Source organism: Plecotus auritus (genome assembly GCF_963455305.1).
Source record: "Plecotus auritus genome assembly, chromosome: X".
NCBI classification, from domain to species: Eukaryota; Metazoa; Chordata; class Mammalia; order Chiroptera; family Vespertilionidae; genus Plecotus; species Plecotus auritus.
Window position 1 is genome coordinate 47,995,991 of NC_137784.1, and position 11,329 is coordinate 48,007,319.

Sequence of the window (11,329 nt, forward strand, 5' to 3'; positions counted from 1 at the left end):
GCCACCTCATGACCATTTCTCTGAATTCTTTCTCTGGAAGGTTGCTTGCCTCCATTTCGTTTACTTCCTTTTCTAGTGATGCCTGCTTTTCTTTTATATGCGGGCTGTTTCTTTGTCTCCCCATGGTCTCTCTTCTCTGGATGTCTGGTTATGTAGTTCTCTCTCTCCTGCGTTGATTTAAAGGCACAAAATACGGCACTACCAGGTACAACACACAAGGCACTGAACAGAAATGTATTCACGATATTAATAACCTCCAATAAAGGTGACCACCAGAGAAAGGCAAATTAGGAGATAGGAGAGAAAGAAGAAGAGGAAAAAGAAAGAAAAAAAAAGGAGTGTCAAAATGAAATTGGGAAAAGAAAAACAAAAGTAAGAGAGACAAGAAAGCGACTAAGAGAGAAAGGGGAACAAACTATATATATGGGGATAAAACTCTAATAGAACAATCACTAATCCCAGCAAATGCCAGCAACAAGTACCTGGGGATTAATACAAACTACAACACCAACTAATATTGAGTGAGGCAAGGGAAAACAGAATCACAAAACAAACAAAAAAATAAACAAACAAAAGAATAAGCAAAACAATCTCACAAAAAAAGCATAAAAATTTGATATAATCAACATTCAAGCAAACAACAACAAAAGGAAAGAGAGAAAAACAATTTTTTGTATAGTTAAGACAGCGAAGAGAGAGGTGTGTAAGGACTTGGAGCAGGGCATTGAAGATTAGATATATAAGTAGGGTGAAATTTTAACAGGGGGTAAACAGAAAGAATAGGGGAAATCTAAAGCAGGAAAGGGTTAAGATAAACAGGACACCGAAAAGGGGAAGGTTAGGAAGAGTGTGATGGTATAAAGGTAGAGCTGAGATAAAGTAAAACGATGCTAAAGGAAAGATGAAAATAGAATGTAGAACACTAATCCCAAAGTAAAATGAAGAGATAATAAAATGACACTTAAAAAAAAAGATAAAATAGCAGTAGTAATAATACAGATTGAAAATAAAAATGTAATAATTATAAAAGTAAAATCAAGTGAGGAAAAAAGAAAAAAAATTAGTTTTTTGAGTAAAAGATGCAAAAAATGAAAATAAAAAAATAAAAAATAGAAATAAAATGTGGAGTAGTGAAGGTCATTCACTTCCTCTGTTGTTCTGTTTGGCACGCCTGTTTCTCAGTGCAGACAGTATTGCAGTTCCCTGTGTTCCACTACTCTTCAGTGTTGTAAGCCAGTCCTGATTTTAAGCAGGCGGTGTGTCTTAATTTCTCGTATTCCTTTATTTTTGATTACACAAGAGTCAATTTGTGATTCAGCCCCTGGGTGGCAGTGTTTCTGGATTGACTTCCGGGTCTATCTATGGCCTCTCTAGTCTGTGTTAGAGCCTTCTTTCCCTGTGGCACTCACTACCGGTTTGTGGGAGTGGGCTGCCTCAGAGCTGGCTCTCCGATGGTCACTCCCCGCTCCGATCCCCAGGTTCCAGAAAAAACACTTTCCCCTGCAGTCTCCCAGGGTGTCCCCAATTGGGTGATCCTATGTATTGGGCTTAGTAATCAGAAGCAAGGATTTCAAGAGGAAAAAGCCCAAGTGTGCGAACAATAGGTCTGCGTGTAAGTCTAAGCAGCCGGCACACCTTGGAAATTCTTAGGCTGTCCCTGCACATCAGATCAAAATGAGTTGCTTTTTAGAGATCCCTTCTGTTAGCAGCTTTGAGGACCCCCTTCCATATTCACGGATCACGCCAGCCCCAACAGCCACGGATTTTTCTAGGCTCAGACTTCCCTGGTCCTCCAGCTCCCACAAAACGCACGTTCCTCTCTCCCACCGGGACCAGAGACCTCACCTTATCCCAGGCGAAATCTGACCTTTCCGTGGTGGAGTGTAGAGCTCCTCTGAATCCGCGTGTTTGTGCCAATTGGGGACCAGTGTTCTGGGGCTCACAGCTGTTCCGTGGGTGCTGCAGTTGTGGATTCTCAGGCTTCTGATAAGCTCCACTTTCCCGTTCAAGATGGCGCAGATTCCGCGTCCAAGCCCGCAGCTCTGGGAGGGGACCCAGCCGCAGTGGGGGCTGTCTGGTCAGTGGAACCCCGTCTAGCAGTCCCCCACCTTCTTCTGGAGTTTAGCTGTCTCTTAACTTGCCAACAAACACTCCTCATGCGACCCTCAGCTGTTCTTTCTTTCTGCTCCGGGACAAGGGTCAGAACACGTCTGTCTATTCCGCCGCCATTTTTCCTCTTTCTATTGATTTTTTATATAGAGTGGAAGCAATAGTCATATCTTTTTAGATACACCCCCTCAAGCAAGAGAAACAAAAGCAAAAATGAACAAATAGGATTTCATCAAACTAATAAAAAGCCTCTGCACAGTGAAAGAAACCATCAACAAGATAAAAAGGCAAGCTGATAAATGGGAAAAGATATTTGCAAATTATATATCCCATTAGAAGTTGATATTCAAAATATTTAAAGAGCTTATATAACCCCATAACAAAAATAATCCAATAAAAAATGGTTAGAGGGCATGTGGTAGTTCTCCAGTGAAGATATACAGATGGTCAAGAGACATCAAAACATGCTCAACATCACTAATGATTAGGGAGATGCAAATAAAAACCACAATGAGATATCACCTCACACCTGTCAAAATGGGTATTATCAAAAAGTCAATTAGCAAGTGTCGGCAAGGATTTGGAAAAAAAGGTAACCCTTATACACTGTTGGTGTGATTAAATTGTTGCAGCCATTTATAGAAAACAGTATTGAGATTTCTCAAAAAACTTAAAAATAGAACCGTAATACAAATCAGCAATTTTACTTCTACATTTTTATCCAAGGAAAACAAATACTAATTTGAAAAGATATATGCATCTCTGAGTCCATTTAGCATTATTTACAATAGCTAAAATATGGAAGCAACCTAGGTGTCCATCAGTAGCTGAATAGATAAAGATGTGATCTTTAGTTAGAAAATATTATGTATTTTCAGTTATTTTGCTAGTTGTATGACCTTTCTCTATGTTTCATTTGTTTTTGCTTTTTTTAGGGTAAAGTAGCTGAACGTGGTACCCATCATGGTTTGCTTGCTAATCCTGGCAGTATCTATTCAGAAATGTGGCATACACAGAGCAGCCATGTGCAGAACCTTGATAACTCCAAATGGCAGGCAAAGAAAGAAAATGTATCCAAAGAGGAGGAAAGGAAGAAACTACAAGAAGAAATTGTGAACAGCATGAAAGGCTGTGGAAACTGTTCCTGCTAAGTCACATGAGACATTTCCTTTTTTTTTTTTTTTTTGACTATACATTTGCACTGAAGCAAAATTGTTTCATTAAAAATTATATATTCCCTTTATCCATACTACTTCTTTAGATAAGATTTATTTGAAAGTGGATTTGAGTTTTATATCTTTTACAATCTTTTAACTATATTTAGCCCCAAATTATTTTCTTGTTATTGCCTTCATTTTGCTCAAATCATTATTTTTGTTACTATTTGACTTTATCCCATTTCCATTTTTGAGGCCTGATAGCCATTTGATGATATTCACAACCAGATTAATCAGATTGTTTTCCAAATTTTTACAGTTTTTAAAACCTTCTTTATGCTGACAATTTAGGTGGAAAATGTCTGTTGTTTTTTTAATTTAAAAAAGAGGACAGTAAGGTTCATTGTTTTTCTTTTCTGCAACCTCCATTGAAATACTTCTATGATAGATATCTCTACTTATATTTTTAAAGTGTTTTCCACTATTACCTTTTTGAGGAAAAACTCAATTCTCGTGTTAGTTAATATAGAATGTTCTTCATCATTAACCAGCATTATAACTATCATCTAGTGGTGAGAATTTTATTTTTTTCCACCAAAATAAGATACTGCTTTTGTTTTGAACCAAAATTTATATATTTCTCCTTAAAGACTAAAAAACCCTGATGTAATTTGATATTTGCCATACTGGCAGTAATAGCCTCAGAAGGTAATAGCTTTTTCTGTTTCCACCTTAAATATACTGCTTTTGTTATCTGAAGTTACACAAAGAAACAAATAAATGAGATGTGTGTATGCCTGTGTGTGTGCACACGCTCACACGTGAATATAGCAACATCCACTTAAAGCATTTTTAGAGGCCTTTAGATAAATAGGAAAGGGTTAGATGAACATGACTCTAATCTGTATTGACACTTCAGAGTTACTTTATTTCAACGCCACCTCTTTTTCAGTAATTTCATGAGTCCCTTTAAGCTTGATTTAACAAGAGGAGCCCAAATGAAATATTCAAGTTTTACCTGCTGGAAATAATTAATAAAATGTTGATATATGTTCACTGAGAAATCTCTTCTCTCTTATAATTTGAATTTTCTTTCATTTGTTTGGTAGTAATCATTCAGTTTGAGAAACTGTATTTCATAACCAACCACATGACTACATTAAGAGCCTTTATCAGAAAAGGTTTTAAAGTAGTTATTTTATTGGTTTATGGGTTAGTGTGTTTTAAATGATAATTTGGTGTGGGTGAGACTAATGTTTCCTTATTTTATATATTTATTTGTGGGTGGATATGTGGTGTGGTATTTCTTCCTTTTCCGCGTCCCGCACGGAAAGGGAGAAAGACAGGTTCCTGAGTGGAGGAGCTGGGGGTTAAGAAATTAGAAAAAGAAAGAGGCAAGAGACAGAAATAGATTCAAGCTGGGTGCCGGGTGGCTTCCTGTCCTCTGATAGAGAGACAGTCACACTCACCTCAAACAACACAGCATATTTATTGGTTTCCAAAAGGGATTTTATGATAAAAAGGAGTTTCAGGTGTGCCCAAATCCTATTCATCAGGATCTGAGTAAGCTCCTTATTTTGGGTGGGTCAAGGTCCTTTTTGTTCCTCATTCCAAGTGCATGGAATCAGTACTGATAACAGGATTCTGCCAGTGCCCTTGGGCTCAGCTGAATAAGAATTAAAAAAGTATCCATGTGCCTTCCCAGACGGCCCTCTACATCTCCCCCATTTTAATTTTTTAAAAGAAATCTTGCATTTATAAACATATAAGAACAAAAATTGTTTAGGTCCCAATTTCAATGTTCAAAAGTTCCGAGTCCAAATTTTAATGTCCAACAGTTCTGAGTCCAAGTATCAATGTCCAAAAGTTCCAAGTGTACACGTCAGCAATGACATCTGAATGGTGGTCAAATGGTGGCAATGCAGGTTTGACCTCTGGTTTGGTCCTGGGCAACCTGCAGCGACAGCTGCTGACTGCTAGCATGGAAAGGCGTCGTCAGCGTCCTCCATATCTGGACCGCCTCTCCTCTTGTCTTCATGGTTGAATTATTTCCTGCTAATTCCTCTCTGTTGCAGGAATCCACATGGTCCTGGAGTTTTTTTCTGAAAATATACAAACATATTCTCGACCAAAAGTTAATAAAGGTGTCTTTTCTATAAATTTGACTTGGGATCCTTTTTATTTTTGCCCAAATAATTTTCCTTTGGCTTATTTTGACACCATGTGTGTTTTTCATGGGTGTCTTGCTGTTAGCGTAACAAATGAAAATTAATTTTCAAAGTAAAAATTTTTCTAGATGTAATTTACTTGCAAAGTATTTTTCCTTACATAATATTACTCCACTATCCCCCCTTTTTTTATTTAATTATTAGGAGGCTTTTGGAAAATATATAATGCAGTCTTGATAACTTTAAATTTTAATTTTTTGCACAAAAATATGACTGCTTTAGGTTCATTGCATGTTAAGCAATTTTACCATGAAATGAACTACAAATAGAAATTTTGGTTAATACTTTAGGAACAGCCTTTTGTACAATTAGATTTTCTTGAATATTCCCTTATTTCATTTAGCCAATTTAAATTAATCTGAAAACTTGACTATTTTACTGTCAAATTTAATACTTTAACAACAATTTTTGTTAATGGAAAGGATTATATGCATCCTTGAGAAAGCCCTGAGCACTCCTGGATTTAGGCTAGATTTAGGTATAGGGCAGCTGCCATCAACCACTTCTCTGTTGCCTGGGTCTCAGTCTTAGCTGGGCCAAATCTGTTTGTTGCCTGGGTCCCAATCTGAGCTGGGCATGGGAAGCACGAAGCAGCCATGGGGCAGGAGACCTCCCTCAGAAGGGGCGAGTGTTCAAACCCCTGTAATGTTGTGGGGGTGAGGATCTGTGCCACACCTCTGTTGACCCCCAAGTTCTCTCCTGATGGCCCCCTGCGACTGTGCCTGTCTTAGGTTGCCCCTCCCTTGAGGAGTCTTACCCGTCATTGACTAACCAGCCATCCTCCAGGGCCAAGCAGGGTGATGTAAGGTTCAGTTCTGTCTCCTTGGTAGCCTATGCCCCTATGGCCTCCATGCCCAGCACCTGCCTTGGGATCCCCCCACTGGTGGGGGGCCTCAGCATTGATCATATATCTTGGGGAACCCAGGTTTTTTCTCCAGGGAGGGCCCAGCTCACGCCATTGTGCGAGAGACAGATCTATGGTACCATCCAACTTGAGGTTTCAACCTCAGAATGAACTGAAAACTCAAGCAACAGCTGTGGGCAATTGAATTGTGAGAAGAGGGTTCCTTTTGACAAAAAGGGCCAATATAGAATGCTCAAGTACCTTCCCAAGGGGCCTTTCACACAGTGGAAGGAATTGAATCCTTTCATGTCCCTTTTAAATTGCTGCCAAACATTAAAAAAAAAAATTTAGATTTTTAAGTTTGTTTGGATTAATTGTACAATATGTTGTTTGTAAAATATCAAAAATTATAATGACATTGTAGAATAATACCATGCAATTTCAAGTATATTAGATGTTTTAAAAGGATTTCCTTTAAGAAGAGAGAATAATTTTCTTGTATTACTCTGGGCCCTTGGAGCTTTACAAGAATCATCTCTGTTAAGGCCTTGAAATTTTAACATGGAAAAAAAAAACCTCAAACAAATATTTATATTCATATATGATTTACTAGTTTTTGCATCCTCCATTCATATGCAAACTTGTTATTTACTTCCTGCTGGTTACTTGCCTCAGGGTGGGAATTTCAAAAGGGGCTGCTTAAAATGCCTTGGGAAACTAGCTTTAATTTGTCTCCCAGTTCATCTTCACCATCTTTAAAGCTAAAATCTCTAGGGTTTTTATTCTGTACACAGAAAAGTGTCAAGCCCAGCTCAAAAAACTATGCGCACTCGTTTTTAAACTGGCCTTTTTGCTTTACATGAGCACAGAAATCCCCGATGCATTTATGAATTTGTAAAAACTTTAATTCATTAGCTGGAAAAAGGAAAGATGGCGAATATGAGGCCTCTTATGGTGGCTTTCTTGGGGAGTGGTGTCTATATTGGATCGACACATGTCTCTCCCTTCCCCTACATCCTGCTTACTTTAGGGGAAGTTTTTGCAACAGTTCTGGCCACATTTTTTCATGCTTAAAAGACAGATCTCAAATTTTTCTTTATAACTAACACCCAATTTGGCCAAGATCAGAATCTTCCTGTGGATTATTTTATGAATTTTAAAGAAAACTTTTAAGTAATCTCATTGCAGGAGAGCAGATAGCTTTGCCCTCTCCTGTCACCATTGAATTTCTCCACACCAGAGGCTGTTTCAGGAGTGGAGTTTCATTTCTTATTATAGATTTTAAATTCCAAATACAAACTAAGATTTTAATTTGAACAAGAAACCACATTCTTTAAGCATACAAACCAGGAAAAATACCATGTAAGGATATTCTTTGCTCTAAGCCAATGGCAATTCAAATTCAAACTGTACATTCTCTGCACCTCTCCCAGGAGCAAGTAGTGATATTCTTCTAATCCTTTCATAGATAAACTACTTCTTTCTAAAATAAGTCCCATGGTGCCCTTAGGTAATGGTCCATAAATCCCTGTAGGGATTGCTTGTGGATCCATATCGGGAGTCAGTACATATTTGGCGGTGGGACAGAGGTCCAATCCTGCACTTCCTGGGGTGGCACGGTAGAGTTCCCTGATAGTGGACCGGTTGTAGGCAGGCCGGTATGGTACGACAGTGTCCCTACTGTTTGGCGGGGCCGGGGCCGGCCCCATTTGCCGTTTCCCTGATGTGGGTCAAGAGGCTGGCCATCAATGCCTCTCTGGGAGCGGCAGTTATTGGCCCAGTGTCTTCCCCTGCCGCAGCGAGGACAAAACCCCAACTGCGGAGCAGGGAGACTAGGAGCTGAACTTCCTTGTCCCCTTGAGGCATCCTGTTGCCAGCAATTCTTTGCAATATGGCCTGGCCTTCTGCAAGTGAAACAAGTCCATTTTTCTTTGCTCCCTGAATGGTCCCTTTGCAGAGACTCCTTCAATGCAGCAGCCAAAGTCACTCCCTGAACATAGGATGGCCCAATATCAGCACAAATACGGATGAACTCAGAAATTGACCCCCTTTTTCTGAAGGGGCGTAGAGCCTCCTGACATGTTCTATTGGCATTCTCAAAAGCCAGTTGCTTCACTAACAGGGATCCCGTATTGGAATCTCCAACCACTCTGTCTACTGCCTGAAGCAACCGTGCCACAAAGTCCTGATAGGGCTCCTCTGGCCCCTGTATAATTTTTGTAACATCCATGCTTTTTTCTCCCTTAGTGGGCAACTCCCTCCAAGCCTTAGTACCACAAATATTTATCTGCTGATAAGCTTGCAAAGGGAACATCATCTGAGCCTGTAAGCTGCTACATGTTCCAGTTCCTGTTAACATTTCAAGAGTGATAGGCACACCTTGTTGTTGATTTTTAGCTGCCTGTTTTTCACTAATTTCAGTCCAATTGGATTTCCACAGTAAATAATCTCCAGAGGAAAGACATGCCTTAGCCAATGTTTGCCAGTCTTGAGGAGGCAGAGCTTCACTAATTACAGTGTCAATTAAGCTCAAGACAAATGGAGAAGTGGGGCCATACGTGGAGACAGAGGTTTTAAACTCCTTGAGGGTTTTAAAAGGAATGGCCTCGTGCACTCTCAGTATCTGCCCTGGGTTGGTAGGGTCTGGCCTTTCTAGGATCGGATACATTGAAAATCCTGTAATATCCTCTCCAGCTCGTCTTGCCTCCTGTAAGGTCAGCTGTAAAGGGGATAGTACCGGCGGCACAGCAGTTGTAGTTACTTTCATATTTGGCTGTGTGCCAGCTTCTGGCCGTAAAGGCCGGGGGGTTAGGGTCGTTTTTTCAAAACTGTGAGCAAGATCTTCCTCATCATCTAAATCATCTCGCTCATGGTAATGTTTGTATCTCCTTTTCTCAATCTCTGGCTTCCGCTCATATTTAGGAGGTAAATACTTGTTAGGCCGACTCTTAAGAGCAGCGGCAGGAGCGGCAGCGGGTGAAGGGGGGGAAGGTGGGGGTAAGGAGAAGGAGGAGGAGGAGGAGGAGGAAGAGTCTCCTTTCCGAGACTCTGAATTACCCATGTTTATACCCGGTTATTCAAGTGAATTCACAATTCACAACACACAATACACTTCCCAAAAACTTACCTTATTCTGCGCGCACGTTGTGGAAGTGACCCCCTCGCCTATTTTCCCTCCGTACTCAGGTCCCTGTTTCAGGCGCCAAATGTGGTGTGGTATTTCTTCCTTTTCCGCGTCCCGCACGGAAAGGGAGAAAGACAGGTTCCTGAGTGGAGGAGCTGGGGGTTAAGAAATTAGAAAAAGAAAGAGGCAAGAGACAGAAATAGATTCAAGCTGGGTGCCGGGTGGCTTCCTGTCCTCTGATAGAGAGACAGTCACACTCACCTCAAACAACACAGCATATTTATTGGTTTCCAAAAGGGATTTTATGATAAAAAGGAGTTTCAGGTGTGCCCAAATCCTATTCATCAGGATCTGAGTAAGCTCCTTATTTTGGGTGGGTCAAGGTCCTTTTTGTTCCTCATTCCAAGTGCATGGAATCAGTACTGATAACAGGATTCTGCCAGTGCCCTTGGGCTCAGCTGAATAAGAATTAAAAAAGTATCCATGTGCCTTCCCAGACGGCCCTCTACAGGATACTTATCTAACTTGAGTATCCAGTTTTGTTATATAAAGGAAATTTGACAAGTAGCTTGCAATCAGTATTTCACAGTTAGTCTTTGACACTAGACTAAGTGATGCAGGATCTTGCTTTTGAAGTTGTAGTTAATACTGTCAACTGAAAAATGAACATTTCTTAATCTGAAGCCATAGACATTATTACTCTTCTGGAAAAAAAAGCAATTCCTTTGAACAAATCAGCTGTATTACTAGAAACGTGCTTAATCTAGATAGAAATTTTGCTTCTGTTAACTCCTTCTATACATTTCCAATGATGCTGATGGAAAAGATTTAGCTTAGCTGTATAATCAAGCAGGTAATATTGAAGTAGCCATTATAAATACTCATTTTGAATGTGAATAGTGAGATTCAAAGTAATTGATTCTGCAATTTGTGAAACATTTAGCCAAAGAAAAATAGGAATGTTTTTAGGTTGGGGGCAATTTCCCCAGTAAGGGTTTTGAAGCACTATTTTTCCATATGATTGGAAGTGGTTTCTAGACCATTGGGTCATTGTGGTCATTAACCAATATTTTAAACTAATAAAAAATTACCCAAAACGCACATATTTTGTAGGGGTCATAACTAAGTCTTAAATATTTTTTTCTTCATATTAAGGTGATTCCTTACAGTGAAATAATAGACTAATTAAGATGAAAGGAAAGCTTTCTAGGATGATTCAGAAGAAATGGCTAGAAAAAAAGGCTTTTGCTATAATTACATTACAATATTACATAAGTGTATAAATTTTACAAGTCAGTACTGCAACATAGTTTTTTTTAAATATATTTTATTGATTTCAGAGAGGAAGGAAGGAGAGAGAGATAGAAACATCAATGATGAGAGCAAATCATTGATTGGCTGCTTCTTCCTGGGGATTGAGCCTAGTACCTGGGCATGTGCCCTGACATGGAATCTAACCATGACCTCCTGATTCATAGTTTGATGCTCAACCACTGAGCAACACTGGCTGGGCTGCAACATACTTTTTTATGTATTGGGATAAGTTGGAGTTTTGAAAAACAGGCTCTTAAAATGGAGCATGATGATAGGGTTTATCTAATCCCATTATTTTAAACATTTACTTTCTTTGTAAGGGAATTCCAATTTACAAAAATTAAATTGAAACTGAGGTAATTTGGGATCATAAAAAATGGGCCAGATGTCTTCTTGGAGGTTTTTAACATAGAAATAACTTGGTTAGCAGATGAGCTCATTTGGAAATTGAGGGTCATTTCTTAGAATCAGAAAGAAATCTTAGCATTTGGACAAGCTCACAGTATGTATTTAATTTTCTTCGGGGATTTGTACCTTTTATATACCCTAAGAT

At 39.3% G+C, this 11,329-nt stretch overlaps 1 protein-coding gene across 1 annotated transcript in view; it reads left to right on the forward strand.

Moving 5' to 3' along the window:
• The window catches only part of ABCB7 (ATP binding cassette subfamily B member 7), a 192,424-nt gene extending 188,083 nt beyond the window's left edge, over window positions 1-4,341 (forward strand). Inside the window, exon 15 of the mRNA XM_080652628.1 lies at window positions 3,045-4,341. Coding sequence (XP_080508754.1) covers window positions 3,045-3,260 — 216 coding nt within the window. The 3' untranslated portion in view covers window positions 3,261-4,341. The remainder of the gene's footprint in view (window positions 1-3,044) is intronic.
• Window positions 4,342-11,329: the final 6,988 nt, after the last annotated feature.